The following is a 17,753-nucleotide window of genomic DNA, read 5'->3' as shown; positions in this document are numbered from 1 at the left end:
CTGCAGGTCGTGAGTCTTCACGAAGCGGGCCGCTCCCACGTGGGAACCGGAAGGCCGAGCCTCTCGGCCGCATCGTGGGCCTGCTGGACAGCCCAGAGTTGGTCAGCCAGAAGAGGGCTGCGGAGAACCGCCTCCCATCTGGCATACAGCAAAGTAGCCTTTAAAATATTAAATCTCATATTGAGTGTGTGCTTTTTCTTAGCTGCACAAGACAAAACTAGGACGAACTTCACCGACCTGTTATCGAACCTTGAGTGAGTGAGTGAGTGAGTGAGTGAGTGAGTGAGTGAGTGAGTGAGTGAGTGAGTGAGTGAGTGAGTGAGTGAGTGAGTGAGTGAGTGAGTGAGTGAGTGAGTGAGTGAGTGAGTGAGTGAGTGAGTGAGTGAGTGAGTGAGTGAGTGAGTGAGTGAGTGAGTGAGTGAGTGAGTGAGTGAGTGAGTGAGTGAGTGAGTGAGTGAGATAACTATTTTTGAGGCAGAAATATATTTCGCGCGGAACCTTCGGCTAAGCAATCAGAAATATAACCGCGACAGACGGAAAAAAAATCGGGAAAGCACCATTAACAACTACCAATGTAAGATATCTCGAGCGCGCTTGTGTGTTACGTTCAGGTTAAATGCGGCCTCAGTAACGGTCTTCACAAAAAGCCAAGCGGCACAAATTTGTACTCACTCGGCAATAATAATGAAATCCACCGCCCAGGAAAGGCAGAATATTGCAACCTTCATCTTGGCTTAAGGTGCGAGGACTATAAGTTCATTCTACTTGGCGGGAAGGAATATTCAATTGTTACATTTCATGGCTTTGTTCACATCTGGGGAGCGTCGTTGAATCCTCCGACACCACTGCTTGGATGCTCTCTTTTACGCTGAAGTAGAAGAATGAAGAACAAAAGGATCCTGCGCGAGCGGAATACAATCCAAACAATGTAAATAAATCATCGTGAATCTGACATACATTTTATTGTGCATTGTGAGGAACTACACCGATGCAGCGATAGCTTGGATGTCCTTTTACGCCGTGTTCGATATCGCACTTTTGACGGCGTTTTTGTGCATTTCTGTCGTTCTCGAGGTATCTTGCAATACACAGTGACTATGAACCGAAGCGAGGTTCACATTACCTCGCTATGACTATGACCATAGTTGGGTCTTAAAACAGGCTCAATTTCCTCACTAAAGATAATATGATGCAACATGCATTTGCAGTACTAAATTTACCAGTCTTGGGTGGGTATTCTATAATATTTTCATAAAAATCGACAGTGTATATACGTGAAAACCTCTCTAAAGTGTTCCAATGTTCGCTATTTCTGTAATTGTTGGGGTTTTAAGACAAAGTAAATACGCGGTATAGTTGCACACTTTTTTTGGTTTGCGAGAAACCTTTTGTATATTTGTCAGAAATAATTTTCAGCTTCATCGCCTTAGTTGAGATAACCCAAAAAATCCTCTGACATTGGGGTCAATGAGATGCATGCAGTTGCTCAAAAACCAATGTTTGGCAATTTTTCAACGACATACTGTGGGTGATGTAAACTTGACTTACCGTGGGTAAATCTTACTAATGGCGTAGATATACAGAAAAAAATTTGCGTTAATTTTAGAGTTATAAGATATAAGTGATCAGTGAAATAAGAAACAATGTTTTTCTTTCAGGAAATCTGCGCTAAGTTTCGCAAAACTAAGGTCGATTCTTTTGCACAGATTCATATAGAGACACAGAGACGTATATAGGCATTTCACTGAAAATTATATGCTATGAAGATATTGTTTGGCGCTTGTGCTGTTCACGCAGGGAAGGCCCACACACCAGCTTCGTCCTAGCGCCTCTATTTTTAAGTTCACTTGAATTGGTGACTACAGACTTGATACGAAACCTGATAGTGGCTTCATGGATGACATTTGTGAATGTTCATCGTCAGAGTGTTGAACTTGTTTTCACCTTTGCGCATCCCTCTTGCTATGTCATCATCATCCCTCATCACACCTTTATGTCCCCGTTCCCCCTCCCCCTGTCCAGAGTAGCAGGCTAGAGCACCTTAGCTCAGGCCGACCTCTCTGCCTTCTTTCAGTTAAATTATCTCTCTCTCTCCTCTTTCACTGAAAACTAAAAATAGTCGGGACCCCCCTAAGTCTGTCCTTATCTGAACACCCCCTGGCCTATAAAACTATTATCCTTACTTCGTATAGGTGTCTAATAATTTGCTATTAAAATCGATGCTTCGCCTTGCGAATGAAACTACATCTTTTTCTCTTTTCTTTTTTTGTTTGTTTTTTTACTTGAACAGGCTCTGAACGACGTTAGACAGGAGCATATCTACCGCAACGTGTGTCTGGAAGTAAGCAAAAAATCCTTCGCATTAAAGGACTGTACTTGCTACGATGTCGCTGGAAGATACACGGAATAGTTCGAGTCAAAAGGTTGCGGTGGCTGGGGTCCTAACTAAAAGAAATACCGATGTTGGAGAAGGCGGGGTGTGGCTTGCGGGCGCTGGTAGTGGCAGTGGGAGAGAGCCTCTGCTGCAGAGAGGGCAGCTCGGCTTCTCGCCAGCGTGGCCTCCCAAATATTTCCTTCGCTTTATCTCGGCTACTACTGAACCTGCCGTAAACATATTTGCGGTAAAAATCACCTAGAGGGCGCTTTACAGCTCAGAGTGCATAACAAAAACTTTCGACAAGGCCTGGTGTGAGGCTCTTTAGTAAGACTGCAAAGGTGGGGGGCTCCTTGGTTTTTCTCATCGACATTCCCAAGAAACAGCGCTGGCTACTGGGTCAAAGAACGCCCAAATTCAACTTGAGAATTTTTTTTTTTTTTTAGAATGATCCTGCTCAACACTTCTCTCGTTTCCCGTCCTCCCGTGGTCCTGCAACCAGCTCTGTTTTATGAGAATGTCTTCCTTTAAGTCATCTGGTGGCGCACAAAAAGCTTTGAACGTGTTGTAAGTGCTTTATTAGCTATATGAAAGTGAAATGGGTACCACAATTCATCCGTTATTTGCACGGAGAACTTTTCTTTACCAACGCAACGTGAACCCCCTTGAGTGTCCTCTTAAAGGGACACTAATGAGAAGCATCCAATCAGTGTATGTGTTTTGAAATATCATTTCAAAACATTATTTTCGTAAATTTCCCGGTGGCAGGTTGATTATTAGAAGGGGGAAATGACGGCCAAAGTTCCATTTTCCATGTTCGTTTGTGCGCGAAACTCTTGGGAGCAGTGCAATCACGACGCGCAAGCGGGAAAGTCGCGTGGTATATATTTTTTGTATTTCGCACGCATCCGCAGTAAGCTGAAAAACACTAATATATAATATAAAGTTAGAAACTGTCTAATCGGACGTATTGCAAACCGCTCTGCAACTTTCCAATTGGAATTTTTTTCCTAGCTTTGTTGCTTCAGAAGGTGGTCATTAAATTTTGAATAATTATATAATTAATCAAAATTAAAAATATTGCGTGACACACGTACTCCATACAAAATTGAGCAACATGCATTTGGTCGCATCGTTTTAAGTCCATCAGAATATCTTTAAACTCTGGCCAAAGTTAGCTGTAACACCCTGCATAAGTTAATGAGTTAATTAAGTCCACAAGCAAAAATTTATGAAAACAAGTCATGAAGAACAGTAGGTGAAATGAATTCATGTAAACAGGAAATATCAGGCACGTTTTTATTTAGACAAACAGATAGAAAAACGTGAGTTCCGACTTTATTTCACTATGTACAATGGAAATACGAAGAGTGAAGAGCTCAAATACTGCTGTATGTTATTTCTCAAAATGATTCAAAAGGAACACATTGAAAGCACTATATTTTAAATAAAAGCCAGAATGCGAGCACAATGTTGTGTAACATACCACTTTTAGAAGATGCTACTTCTGCGAGGTAGTAATGATGAAGCGTATTTCTCATGGTCTCATCATGACTCTATAGATGTGATAAACACCCACACTTGGCCGATAAGAAGAGTGAACTTAGCCACTAGTTTAAGACAACATCAACTCAACAGTCTTCTGTACTTTGCCTTCATTATACAGCTGCAGAAAAAAAATTCCACATATTATCGCGATCGCAATCTATAAAGTGTGGGCACGTGACCATATAATCCCTGACGCAACGAAACTCCGTTTGTTCTTTGCGGCTTACAAATTTCTTGTCTTTATTTGGCTACAAAGCAAAGCATCCGACTTGAGCGCGTGCAAGGTGGTAGGCTTACTTGCCTTCGGTATTAAATAGGTGCGAGAAGTTAGGCAGTGAAAAGTTTTCAAAGTGCCAGCCCGTGCTTACCTCGGAGTTGGACTTTTAACGTCTACACGGTCAGATACCATAGTTAATAAAACGGTCAGCATAATTCTAAGCCGCCAGAACAGCTTGAGAAAGAAAAGGCCTTGAATATTTCGCAATGCCAGTAAGCAATGTGCACTCGGCAACACTCGACAAGATCGACAGCCCTGGAGGTGTATATCGCATATGTCTTTTTGCATGTCGTGGTAAGCATATGCGTGTTCACGCCCTTCTTATTCTTCGAGAACCCAATCTTGCACAAGGCTAGAACATAACGAAAGTTCGGTGAAAAAATGCAGGTAACCTCTACGCTGTAGCTTTTTTTTTCTTTCTTTTCATAGCTTTCGTGGGTGAGATTTCGGTGAACTGCATGTGCAATATTGCACAGAGAACCAGGAGCATTCGTTCTACTGTCTCGAACCAAACACAACATCAGTAATTGCTTCGGCGTCAGTAAATAAATTTAGCTTGCGGGGAGTAAACAAACAGCAAGCCTCGCAGCTGACAGCCATGCGTTCCAACAATTAGAGTGGGCAACAGGCGACTACTTATTACTGCAGAGAAGTAGCTGTAATTATTCGATGTGATAGGTTAAGTTTACGCAATGCACTATCGGCATTGTAGTGCGGCGAAAGGGAAACAAGCTAGCGCTCACATAGCAACAATAAAGGAGGTCACGAAACAAAATCAGAACACGGTTGCCATTGTAAGCGTCATATATACATGCACGTAAGAAAAAGTTGCGTGGGTGAAAGAAAGGTGGCATTCATTGCACTCATAAGCATGAGGCAGATGATTATGTCGGGAATGTTTCATTCATCAAACACACATTCACAATTTCTACATGCTGCGTTCTTTGTTTCTTCGGAATTGTGACTAGCCTTCTACAGCCAACATGAGCGAAAGAGCGACTGAGGTGATACTTTACATACTGTCTCACTTCAAAAATTCTTTATCATGCATTCACAATCCTTGCAAAAAAGGTTTCATTTGTGAAACAAGCGTTGCAATTTCATTTTCCTTAATACTTTTAAAAGGTAGCGGCACACTAAATGAACGTGAAATAGCTGTTTCCAACCTTTTGGCAATGTGGCATCTTTTCGCAATGTAAAAGCCATGAAGTATCATGCCAAAAAATATTTAAATTTCTAGTTCCTCTAAAGTACTAATTTTGACGTTTGTAGCAGCTTGAAACACTGAAGCAATAATAATATGCCGCCGACAACAGTTAACAAGCAGTATACATGACGCCCAATTTGCGAACGTTAGCGTCTCCCAACAAACGCCTTCCTAGTGGCATGCATTTGTGTACGAATAGAGGGGGGGGGGGGGGGGAATAGGGCAGTATTTTGCTAGAAATCCAACTTGCTGGAAACATTTCAAACAAGTTCATTGTCGGTTCCCACCACACTGACACAAGGCAATAGTGTTTTACCAAACGCGTCTCACTTGCCAACATGCAAAGAATTGTCACAATGGTGCTTGAGCGTCACACGGGAACACAAATGACACAAAATGAATATCAGCACGATGCGATAAACTGCGCCTGTCCCAGGCCATGCGCTGCAGATTGCCGGAGTCCCTCATCGCACAGCACATGGTCCATTCGTCCAGAAGTGCTCACGACGAGGTAATTTCACGGCTCTGGTCAAGCGACCTCATTTCTTGGCAATGGTCCACAGTTTTCGCTGCCAGGCGAGAGTGAGGGGTCAGGTCACGGTCCTCACATGCGCGGTTGAGCGTTTCCTTCTGCCCTGATAGCGCGTGCGAGCACTAGAACAACAGCTCGATGACTGCAGTCATGATATCTTGAATTTACGAATCCTTCCACTTGATCCTGCGCTAGTATATGGCGTCAACCAACGTCAGAGAAACAGAGGAGGCTGTTTACTCGAAGGTGAAACTCGCAGATGGGTGTCCACTTCTCTTTTGTTCATGTGCTTTCTGGCCATTTTAGCCATCACTCTGTTACATCTGAGACAAGCACCTCATACAGCGTTGGCACTACAATCGTATCCGCGAAGTACACTCTCAAATTCACGTCGTCGAGTCTCTCTCTTCCTTTTCGATATGAAGAAGCAGCAAAAATAGTTCTTTTCGGTGGCGGCGTGTTAAGTAGTGATACAGCCCTGTATAGCACGAAAAGAAATATACTGGAATGTTCCGATGCATGGTGGACGCTCATGGTCTGAGAGTTCAATGTTTCTTTCGTATCACAAACAGTCACAGGAGCTGATAGGTCATGATGGGCTCAAAATGTACAGCCACACGATGATATCTACACACAGCATCATTCGCACTGATGGTGCAGGTACAGTCTGTGCAACAAAGTGACTGCGCGCCATGGAAAGAGACCAGCGGTTCCGAGACACGCATTCTCCACGCTACAGTGAACTGCGTTTTGCATCTTTGCAGCACACCACAGTTCCCCCGAAAATCGTACGACTTGCTCTTTGAACGACTTGCGATGTGTCTAAGCTTTCGAACATAGGTACCAGCTGCTGTGGTGCAGGCACACGAATGGCACTTGATCGATCCAAGCAGCGACGTGCGTTCCATCATCCGCACGTATTTGAGCATCGGCAGTCTGGAGAGATCGTGAACGGTGGCGAGCCCTGCAATCAGTTCTCGCGGCTTCGTTGGCAGTGGCGCTGTCACCAACAGCGCATTGGCTCTCCTAGGAACTGATATGCATCCTTGCGGCAAAGCGCAGAGGCCGCAGTGCCATTCTGCCTACGATGTGCCCTCAGCTTGCCAATCCTCCGTTGAGGGCCCAGCGCCGTCGTCAGCACCGGGGTTTGGACAGTTGACGTACGTCACGTTCAGGCTGACTCTCCTGTTTCGCTTTTTCTTCTCGAGGCTTACGATCACGTTTGAGACGTCCGTCACGAGCTGTGCGAACGAAGGCCGTCGCTTGGAGTCGTCCTGCCAGCACTGCAACATGATCTCGTACCTAAGAAAGATAATTGAGCCGATTATAGAACAACATGAGTGGCAAGCGTCGATTATACAAATTCTTTGTTAACACAGTTTCTAGGACTGTGTTCTTCACTCTGACTTACAGTTCATCAGGGCAGTAGCTCGGCTGTTGCATCCGCCGTCCTTGCTTCAGGAAATTGACGATATCCCAGTTGTCCACTTCTGGATACGGCGTCACACCACGTGTCATAAGCTCCCACAAGAGCACACCATACGACCACTGCGTCAGAAAAAAAGATTGGATACGGTCACTTTTAAGGTGCCACCTCGATCAGCGTTAAGCACTGGTGCGAATTGCCCGGTACCATATGAAGCCGCGGGTAACCTTACCACGTCCGTCTTGTGGTTGTAGATGCCCTTCTCCAAACTTTCTGGTGCCATCCATTTCACGGGAAGCTTCGTCTTCTTGTTGTCACCACTGTAGTAGTCCTTCTCGTAGACGTCGCGTGATAGGCCAAAGTCGGCCACACGCACAATGAAATCCTCGCTAAGCCTGAAACGATAACTTACGTTTAGACCTTCGCTTAAACGTCCCTTAGAGACAAGTGCAAATAAATTAGTACATGGGCACTTACATGCAGTTGCGAGCCGCCAGGTCTCTGTGCACGAACTTTGTATCAGCCAAATACTTCATGCCTTCAGCCACGTGGATACCAAACGTGATCAAGTCTTTCACAGTTGGGTTCTAGAATAACAATAAAAATTCATACAGGTAAGTTAGCAGATGTAGCGAATACGGAGTGTTGTGCAGTCCTTAACTACGAATATTGCATGATGATACATAGGTCTCATTTGGAATCATGTGGTGCTTTAATAATTTGTATTCAACTGCACTGATAGATGCGGTCCGATTGGTCACGCCAGAGCAGCATTAAACGTCATAGATCACTTTAGGCTATGTTTTCTAGCATGCACAATGACAACGTAGGCTGACCAGTGACGACAGGCAAAGTCACAATGTTTGATATCCTTACGTTTCTCTCGTCTCGAATGTAGGATAGCAGGTCGCCGTACTTCATGTACGGTATGATGACCATCAAGCCGCCTGATTCATCAATGCTCAATCCAATGAGTGGCAGCACGTTCATGTGGTGGAAGTCCTTCATGATGAGTGCCTCCTCGAGGAAAGCCTGGCCGTCAGCCTCGACCCCGCGTGAATCTGCTGTGTCGAAGGGACAGAATGAATAAATAAATTCTCCTGCCGACGGTAAAACAAAATGAGGATATATGTGTAACGCAAACATGGAAACTGCTAGCAGTCACTTATAGGAAGTGCGCATACATAAAAAGTACTGCAAACGCTGAAGGCTAAAATTTAATGTTTCGTGCTATTAGTTGCAAGGCAGCTTTTTGTATTGAATTGAGTGCTGGTTTTGTGCCGCAAGCAGGCAAAGTTGTGTCACCCAAAAACATTTTTTTTTTTTTTTTGCAAATGAACGTGACGCGGCCCACTCGACTATGAAGCATCCCTTAAAATTGCAGCAACTTCTCTGAGCAGCTATATCCCAAGCGCCGCTGACACAGTTGGCGGCACTGTGTCTCGCTGTTTTACATCAAATGTCCGTTCATTCTGATTTACAATACAGTGTAAATGTTCGCCTACTTTTAGAACTTTCAACTTATAAAACACAAAGACATTCAACATTCCTTTGGTTATATTATCGCTTGTGCTCATTTCTACGTTTTGTTTTCGCCGAATTATCACTGTCATCAAGTCATCGCTGGGCGCAGGACATGCCTTCTCTACAGAATTAGCGACAACAGTGCGTCCGCTATTTAGAGATAAGCTGCCCTGCATTCTAGAGTAATCGCTAGCACTCGCGTGGCATTCTAGAATGTACACGTACAAGACTATTTGCAACGCACGTTTACCAATAGTTAAGGTTACCCATAGTTAAGATTACCAATAGCTAAGATTCTAGTTCGCAGATTAAGCAGCATCTGTTATTCTTCACCGTCACTACAACGTGATAATATAGTGAACAAAAGTGCGCGTGTTCCTTTAACTACTCGACAAGCACTCGGCTACAATGTTGCAAACGCTGCGTACTTGAGTTGCCTGACTATTACGACACCCTTGGTTCGGATGCGAAGATTCGCTCGCATGCACAGCTCGCCTACTTAAGGCACCAAAATATTGCAGAGCGGTTCTGCGATGCGTAGATCTAAAGTTCACTGAACGTGAATAAAAAAAATTAAGGTTTCCGCAAAAACAGAGATACAAACGTACTCAAAAGTTACGCATGCAGTACAATAATTCCATGTGCCAGCTGTATTATTCGTAGACAAAAGTGCGCATGATTGACGCGCATTTCTCGTGATTTTCGTAACGATGGCGCAAAAAGAAACGTGCACAAAAACTTATGTAGTTACTGCATTAGACTTGGAAACGCTCCTGAGGCTAATTATTATTTAAATTACCCTAAGTGAGAGATTGGAGTACTCACTGTTGTGAAGAGTTTTGACGGCGACCTGCTGAACCTCACCCTTGCCTTCCAGCTCCAAGGTACCCCGGTAGACACAACCAAAGTGACCTGTCGGTTGAAACGGGGGATAGATGAGCAGCTCCACGTAATTCATTTCTTAAGGCTAGCAATATGAACTTTTAGACGGGTATTACACAGGGCCCCGAAAGTCAAACTAACATTAGCTTTATTAAAAATGCTATGCTAGATACGCAAATGCTGCTTTCGCAGGTGCGCTGTGCGATTTGACGGATACAACTTTCGCAAACAAGTAGAGTCAGCAAGTGCATAACCAAAATCCTGATAAGATCAAGCCCCCTGTTCCACGTACAGTAAAAAAAAGTTGCACGCACGCGGGCTTTCTTATTCATCTTTAACTCACACCCCTACCCCCCTCAAAAGTGCAGTTTCCTATGGAGGACCGCTTTTATTGAGGGCACAGGTGACAGCACTAAGCCCTTGCCCACGACATATATCTGTGGGTGCAATTACAAAGTGAGGCCCTTCCCGCAGTAATAAACCGAACTTTACCAAAAATGTTATTAGATCTGCCAACTTAAGGTAAACGGGACCTTTATTTTCTCGGTTATTAATCAACGCTTTACTGACGTAATTATGCAGATAGAGTTCCGACTGAGCTATTTGCCGGCGCTAGCCGATTTCTTGTCCGTACGTTAAGCAGTCAGCGTAGCATACCTTGGCCAATGACCGGGCCCAAGATGAGGTGTTCTCTCTTGAAGAGCAGCTTTTCCGATTCGAGCATGAGTTTCGTCTCCTCGTCGATCTGGAAGGTGGAGCTTATGAGGGCCTGTCGAGCGTCGGCTTCACTGCCTTGCACGTAGCCTGTGGAAGCGGGAATGAAAGAGCAACGCCACTCTTACTCGGGAAGGTCGCCGTACGTAGAAAGCAAAGACAGTTCACCGCACAGTTCACCGCGTAGCCCAGAAGAAACAAAATCCAAAGAGACAGGGTGCGTCATGCAGGCGAGTGCTGGAGAGAGTAGTGAGTCAGCTAAATTTCGCTCGTTTGTGAAGCGTAGCTACCTGCATACAAAGTACGCCATAATCGTTTTGTGGTCAAAAAGCTGCGGCTTCTTTCGCGACCCGCTGACTCAAACACTTGAAGGCTACAACTTGATCATTTTGGTTAATGTGGTATGCCATCTTTCTGTAATTCGATTCGATGTTTCTTTTTCTTATTCTACAAATTCTTATTTGTGCAAGTTTGTGTGTTGGCACAATGCCCGTTGGTGTGAAATTTACGCCGTATTGTTTCCTGTGGTTATCGCCTTAGCTTTCGTCAGAAAAATAGCACTCTCGTGAACCTTAGGTTTAAATTCCGGCTAGAATAGTGAGGACACCATGGTTAATATGACATATAAGTACCTTACTACGCAGCCAGAGAAACTGAAGAATGGCAGCTGCATTGACTATTTCTCCACATATAGTTTCGCCCTGCCCAAATAATGCCGTATCAGCTGTACCCGGTACTGTTTACTAATGTCCGGCTGATAATATCGTTAATTTCAAGCAAGCTTAAAAAATTGTCGTCGTCTTATCACACACTGACATCCTTTAATATTATATGTCATTTGGCATATCGTCTACTAAACATCATTAGTTAATTCCAGTAATCAAAATCTTATCGAAGGCAGGTCATAGAACTCATTCTAAAACTCAGCAGCGCATGAGATGCAGCTGTCGCCGCTAAATGTACTTTGATGCATCTGTAAAGAAAGGGAGAAAGCACTGGTTAGTAGGTTAGTTCCACGCATCCATGTACCGCTCACGAAACTCAAAAATCTTGTATTTTGCTGCCCCTTGTTAGCATTTACCTAAAGTTAATTCGATGCCTCAACCGTTCCTTCAGACTTCCATGTTCCCTTGAGAATATCTGCTCGCTTGAACCGCTAGGACTTTCGCACATAACCCAGGAACGAATGCAAGATTCCAATTTAAGCTCTCCTCGTCTCGATGTCCAACCGCGATGCCTCCCTGAGGCCTAAAGCGCTAAACGAAACAACTTAAAGCATTTGGTCACAGCTACGGACTTTCCCGGTCATCACCTCTTCAACTGTTACTCTTGCCGCAATCAAGTTACATCAAGTTACGGGAACCCCGCGTCCCTAAACAACATACATCAAGCTACCAAAAACGACGCACATTTCTTGATTAATTGGCATATGTGGTAAAAAAACCAGCTCCTCCTCGATGCGCGAGGTATGTGTGAAAGGACCAGCGGTTTAAGTTGCAACATTATCAAAGTTTAAAATAACTACCCCCAGGCTGTTATCGGTCAAGAATTTCTGCAATCTGTAGCAATAGCGGCATCATTTCCACCTAAATAGGCGGAATCGCCCCTGCATTCCAGCCCGCATCCGTGTTAGCCATGCGCTCAGCTCCAGGACATGTCATGAGACCAGAAAGCCACGAGGGAAAAAGAAAGGCGTATCGCCTGTGGGGTGTGCTGGCGTTTTACCACCTCTTACCCTGAATTTGTGGCAGACTCGTAGGGGCGCCGTCGCCTGAAAATACGCATAAAAAAAATTTCTGCTCGACCCTGAACAAGCCAATTGCACGGCATGATGCAGCACAGCCGTGATGTCACTTATGCAACTTTAATATAACAGGTCATGTCAAAGAGCTGAATTTCGCTTTAACGAAACATTCAGAAGCCGCTACAGCTTTGGCCACTGCCATTCATGTTCTATTTTGTCTTACCTTCTCGCAATGTCCATTCATTTTCTTGTACAGAGGCTAGAAAGTTAACAAAAAAATTAAAGTTCTTTTGTTTTACATACCACATACACGAATTGATAATAGGCACGCCATTGTGAGAGACTCTGGCCACATTTCGCCCCCATCGAAATGCGGCCGCCGCGGCCTGAATCGAACCCGCGACCTCGAAGTCTGCAGTGCAACGCCATCGCCACTAAACTACCGCGATAGGTCGTTAAATGTTTACATTTTGTCATATTTTTCGTGAAAGTAACGCTAGAATTGGAGGGACATCAGACCTTTGAAAGATCGAAGGCTAAAACTAGGCAATTGAACTGCTCTGCCATGGCTACGTTTACGTTTACCATCACGTGTGGCCCGTGCTGCTTTCACAGTAAATTTGCTGCAAAGACCGGCAGAGTGGGTTTTCCTTATCACTGCACAACATGGATTTACAAGTTTCTTCATCAGTTTTCCAATCGAAACCGTGTTAGGTGCCTTAGCGATTTTTTTAGGTGATGTTCAGAAAAAGCGCTGCATGCCATCACCTTCATCATCAGCTCATTTATGTACGCTGTAGAATCGAGGTCCCTCAAGCGATCTGCAGTGACCCTTTCCTCGCGTCAGCCAACTCCGTTCTATACCTGCAATGTTCCTAGTTACACCGTATCCTCCGCCGTTCTCGATTACACTGGGTGGTTTTGTGATCATCCTTGTTTGGTGGCACTCAGGAAGGCTAGGCAGGCCTGTAATCATTAGGCACTTATCAAGGTTTACTTTCACGTGGACTCAGCGTGACAAACATACCGTTACAGCTTCTTCCTTGAGCGGCATATCTTTTTTTTTTTTTCCATTCCGCTTCCTAGCCAACCTTTCATTTCCCACTACACTGCTTTCTTAGATAAACAACCCTAAAGTGCTGACACATTCCGCAATGTCAACAATTTACTTTTTCAGCCACAAAATAATCAGAGCTTTCACTTTCTAGCTCTTGTTGTACACCACCTCCTAATGCTGATTTCTTGCTTGTACGAAGAACACTTATACGGAGCTGGAGCACAGACGAGGAAAAAAAATAGGTCATCGTATTTGTGAATAAAATGCATCTACCAAAGACTTGAACATTCTTTTCTAATAGTAGTCTTCATTAAACTATACGCAGAATCCAAGTCTCTAGCTGGGTTCACAAGTAAGTTGCCGCTCTCACACATGAACTTTATATGTAGTATCAGCATAAATGTTCAAACACGAACAATTCCGAAACTACTCCTATGCGTTGTTCCGTTTCTAGGCTCACATGCATCTGTAACAGTGGCTTAACTCAGAACCCAAATCGTACACGCTTGGGACTACTTCATGCTTAGAAACTGGCTACGCAGTGGTTACGCGTCGCGGTTGCATGGAATTTTCGCGTAACAGGCATTCTCACCAGTTATGCTCTGGTTTGAATTTTAGGCTGATCTAACTCTTGCCGACCTAACCGCTCCTCTCCTCGCTCGCCCCCAGCCCGTTCTCCTACGTCCCTGAATTCTCCTTGATAACATTTTCGCTTCCACGTCACTGCACGTAATTTTCCACACGCGTCGCTGTGCCCGCGATGAAAAACGAAGTACTCTAGTAGGCGTGTGTATACTCACTGTTCGCTCCGACTCCTCTCGCGCCGTTCTCAACGTGGCGGTTGTCGAAGTCGACGAAGTAGCCCGGCTGCTGTGCCTTCTTGGCGTCGCGTCGCCGGTAGAAGAACACCCCCACACCGACGAGCACGATAAGAAACACCGCGACGACGACACCCGCGATGACGCCCGAGTTGACGCCGGACTGTTCCGACACCAGCTTGACGGCGCCCACCGGATAGCTCCGACCCGCGTACACGATCTGTCCATGAGGAATCAATCCCGACGCTTCAACTTTTTGTGTGCCCCCCCCCCCCCCCCCCCCCGGCACTACATTACCTACATGAAAATAACCACGTACTTGCGGAAGAATCACACAGTGTAAACACCAAGTTCAATATATTTTTGGTCTTTTCGTTCGTACTGAAAATCACCGAAACAACATTCGCTGACTGAAAATTAGGTAAATGAGGTGAAAACTAAGATCGATACTTGGGAGAGTTTCCGCGTATTCGTGGTAAAGAGTATAGCACGAAAATACAAGGACGGCCGAAGACCGGACACCACAAGCATTGACTCACAACTGAAGCTTACTGTGCCTATTCTCAATAAATATCACTACGCTATTTGTCGAAATAAAAAAGAGAAAAAAGAAAGTGAAGAGCAGCCACACATGTATGTGAACACTGAAAAATACGACACGCAAGCCGTTTTCGGCCTCATGTATTTTATCCTAATGAATTTTGCTGCAGAAAAACAATCAATGGTTATCCTTCGTCTTCCAGGACGGAATTGCAATTCGCCTAAACAAGTACAGGGGAGGGGAAGTATCCTTTATGTTTATTCAGTCGAAAATGTTTGTCTTGTAGTCGTCCTGTTGGCTTCGTTTTGCTTATTTGCGTCATGCTGCGCTACTTAAGCGTACAATAAGTATCCATCTCTATCAAACCGTTGAATTCCGTGCTATCAGACGAAGGGGTTAAAGGGCGAACAGCTTAAATTTTTCAACAATCGACTTTTGTTTTTAGAGCGTAACTTTTAAGCACTCGTTCCGGCGTCGGCGTAACCGAGCGAACGAGCACAGCGAAGGTTGAAGGAGCGAATGCGGAGCTCAGCGGGGGATGAAAGGCGCGAGGAGGAAAGCGGAGGAGGAGGAGGGTGCAGCGGGACCATGAGGCAGAAAGCGGAGGGGGAGGGTGTGGGGAGAGCAAAAGTAGAAAAGCGTAGTGCGGCGACGGTGGCTACGAGATGGCGCCAGAGTAGCGCGCGTCGTCAGGGAGGTCTGTCTGCGGCGGCTGCAGTGAATCGCGCCCACGCGTCACCTACGCGCTGCCTCTCGCGATCTCCAGATTATCGAGGCAGTCCAGCGACACTTCGCTCCGTTTGCAGCGTGCCGCGCGAGACAGATTGTCTGCGCCAGCCAATATATCGCGAAATGAAACCACGCATAGAACTGCAATCAAATGTCGCATTAGGCAGTATCGTAATCGTCGACGAACTTTCTTTAGTTTCCGCTACGTTGCTTTCAATTTTATCTTTCACTATTTCCACTATTTTAGTTTCCGACTTTTTAAGCTCATGACAATTTCAATATAATTTGTTATGAGCATAAGTAAGTCAGCCGATTTTCGCTGAATGTAAAATCTACAAAAACAGAAACTTTGTTATGCTCGCTTGTGGACAAGATGGCACTCAGATCACACCAAGGTGAAGTATAGGACTTCTTTTTTTCGATACTGTGAAAAGCATAAAGAGAAAGTAAATATGCAGCGACGGAAACAGAAGCTCTGTTAACATGTATAATTGATTTAATAGAACATAGCTACTCTACACAATGAATAAAAACGAGTGCTGCATGACTGTTTCATCATTTAAGTTACGATATATACTATTAATACAGTTTGGTTGCTTGAGAAAGCAACTACTTCACCTTCGTATTAAAATTTTGCACAGTAGTTTTTAGGAAATACGCGAATAAGTGAACTAACTTCTCGCATAATCATCATGGCTTCAATCTGTCCAAACGTCATCATTATTGGCAGCATCAGTCTATTTATCTTCGTTGCAGGACGGACACCTCTCACAGTGATCTCCAGTTGCGTGGACTGTTTTGCAGGTGGTCGAAATTTCCGGAGTCCTCCACTACGGCGTGCCTCATAATCAGAAAGTGGTTTTGGCACGTAAAACCCCATAATTAATTAAAAAGTGGACTGTTTTGCTTTAGCACTTACAATCAGCGACGTCATTTACCACTCAAAACCCTTGCTTTCTGTCAGTAACATGATGCAAAACACGTCATCGACTCTGACGTAAAAACAATAATTATCTGTGTAATGACACGCGCTATTCTCAAGCTTAATCAAGCATACTTGCGTACTTACATCGAGGGAGTGAGGCATGTTCTCGTCGAGTGTATCAGGCCTTAGTATGCACACGATGACACCGGAGCTGACTGTCGTGACATTACACGCATTATCGACGCCATCAACTCGCACGGACACCTGATCGTTATCCATAAGAACTTCGAAGTGGTTCCCCTGAAATGTATGAAGACAGCGTCAGACACAGATGCTAATTATCAGAGCAAGAAAAGACGACAAGGCAGTTCCTAACTTTTTTTCCAGCTCTCCAACATGAACTTGTTTACACTAAGGGTACTTCTTTCGGCATATTCTACTCCATCTGTAATCCTACAAGTTTAGGATCAATAAATTCCAACCACATTAAGGAATGATGTGCAATTCTTGTTAATGCAAATAGGAGCATGCAGCAATTTTATATAAAAGAGACATATTGCAACATCGCCAAAGTATGCTAGCTGTGTTTTATAGGTAAACAGCTGAAGGACGTTGTCCGTAACTCTGATATAAAAGCTGGTACGAAGAACAGAGGTGGCAGAAAATCAATTAGCTATGCCTACAGCTTACAACACCGCACAGCCAGAATAACACGGGAGATAAAGAGGTATGAATAAGCCCTGCCTACGCATATGAGGGCGGGCACCGTAATTATATAACTGATCCCTAAAACACGTGTGCTCTGAAAGAAATGGGGGTCAAGAAGCAACGGAATGCCACCATGCTTCCATTTCCGTCCTCTCTTTGTGTGTGTAGGTGCACTTGTGTGTCAACGGTTTTTCAGCATCTGGTGTACTTAAGTAGTTTATTAGTAGTTTATTAGTAGCCGATCTTCCCTCGCTACGATCTCTTCAAAAAAAGAAAAAACTCCGTTGCGCTGAACGGAGACCTATAGCTGGCATACTCACTGTGATCTGGACAGTGGGCTTGTCGGGGTTGATGCCGAATCCTTCTTCGGGAAAGCGGTCGAAACGTGGCGACGGCCTGTAGACGAAGTTGAAGTGCCCTTCCGAGGCGTCTGTTCGATTTGGCAGGTGCAGACCGTCCATCTCGAATTTCACTTGCACCAGAATTGGAAGCAGGTGCTCTTCCAGCTGCCAGGCGCTGATCACGGTGGACTCCTTCAGCGACGCCACGGGACAAAGCATCCTCGTGCCGCTGGTCTCTGCACGACAGACCTGTTCGAAACGATCGATACCCGTAAGAACTCACTTGTGATTTCTGTAATACCTGAAATATTTCATATCATAAAAAGCCAACAAACACTGACACCAAGGATAACGTAGGAGAAACTACTTGTGCTTAATAACTGAAATAAAGAAACGATTTCAGAAA

The 17,753-nt window shown here is 44.6% G+C and overlaps 1 protein-coding gene across 4 annotated transcripts in view; it reads right to left on the bottom strand.

Moving 5' to 3' along the window:
- Positions 1–3,659: 3,659 nt before the first annotated feature.
- Positions 3,660–17,753, bottom strand: part of LOC126522785 (hepatocyte growth factor receptor-like) — a 60,414-nt gene continuing 46,320 nt past the window's right edge. The window contains exons 11-21 of one of the 4 annotated variants that reach the window (XM_050171587.3): positions 17,327–17,596; positions 16,443–16,598; positions 14,086–14,323; positions 12,220–12,255; positions 10,428–10,574; positions 9,714–9,800; positions 8,241–8,425; positions 7,842–7,951; positions 7,597–7,759; positions 7,350–7,486; positions 3,660–7,240 (exon numbers count right to left, since the gene is read on the bottom strand). In XM_050171587.3, the coding sequence (XP_050027544.1) occupies positions 7,021–7,240; positions 7,350–7,486; positions 7,597–7,759; positions 7,842–7,951; positions 8,241–8,425; positions 9,714–9,800; positions 10,428–10,574; positions 12,220–12,255; positions 14,086–14,323; positions 16,443–16,598; positions 17,327–17,596 (1,749 nt within the window). In that variant the 3' untranslated portion in view covers positions 3,660–7,020. Of the gene's footprint in view, positions 7,241–7,349; positions 7,487–7,596; positions 7,760–7,841; positions 7,952–8,240; positions 8,429–9,713; positions 9,801–10,427; positions 10,575–12,219; positions 12,256–14,085; positions 14,324–16,442; positions 16,599–17,326; positions 17,597–17,753 lie in introns of all 4 variants that reach the window. The other 3 variants (XM_050171586.2, XM_050171588.3, XM_050171589.3) reach the window with 3 other exon arrangements.

This window comes from Dermacentor andersoni, chromosome 6 (genome assembly GCF_023375885.2).
Source record: "Dermacentor andersoni chromosome 6, qqDerAnde1_hic_scaffold, whole genome shotgun sequence".
Taxonomy (NCBI): Eukaryota; Metazoa; Arthropoda; class Arachnida; order Ixodida; family Ixodidae; genus Dermacentor; species Dermacentor andersoni.
This window is presented reverse-complemented; position numbering and strand designations above follow the sequence as displayed.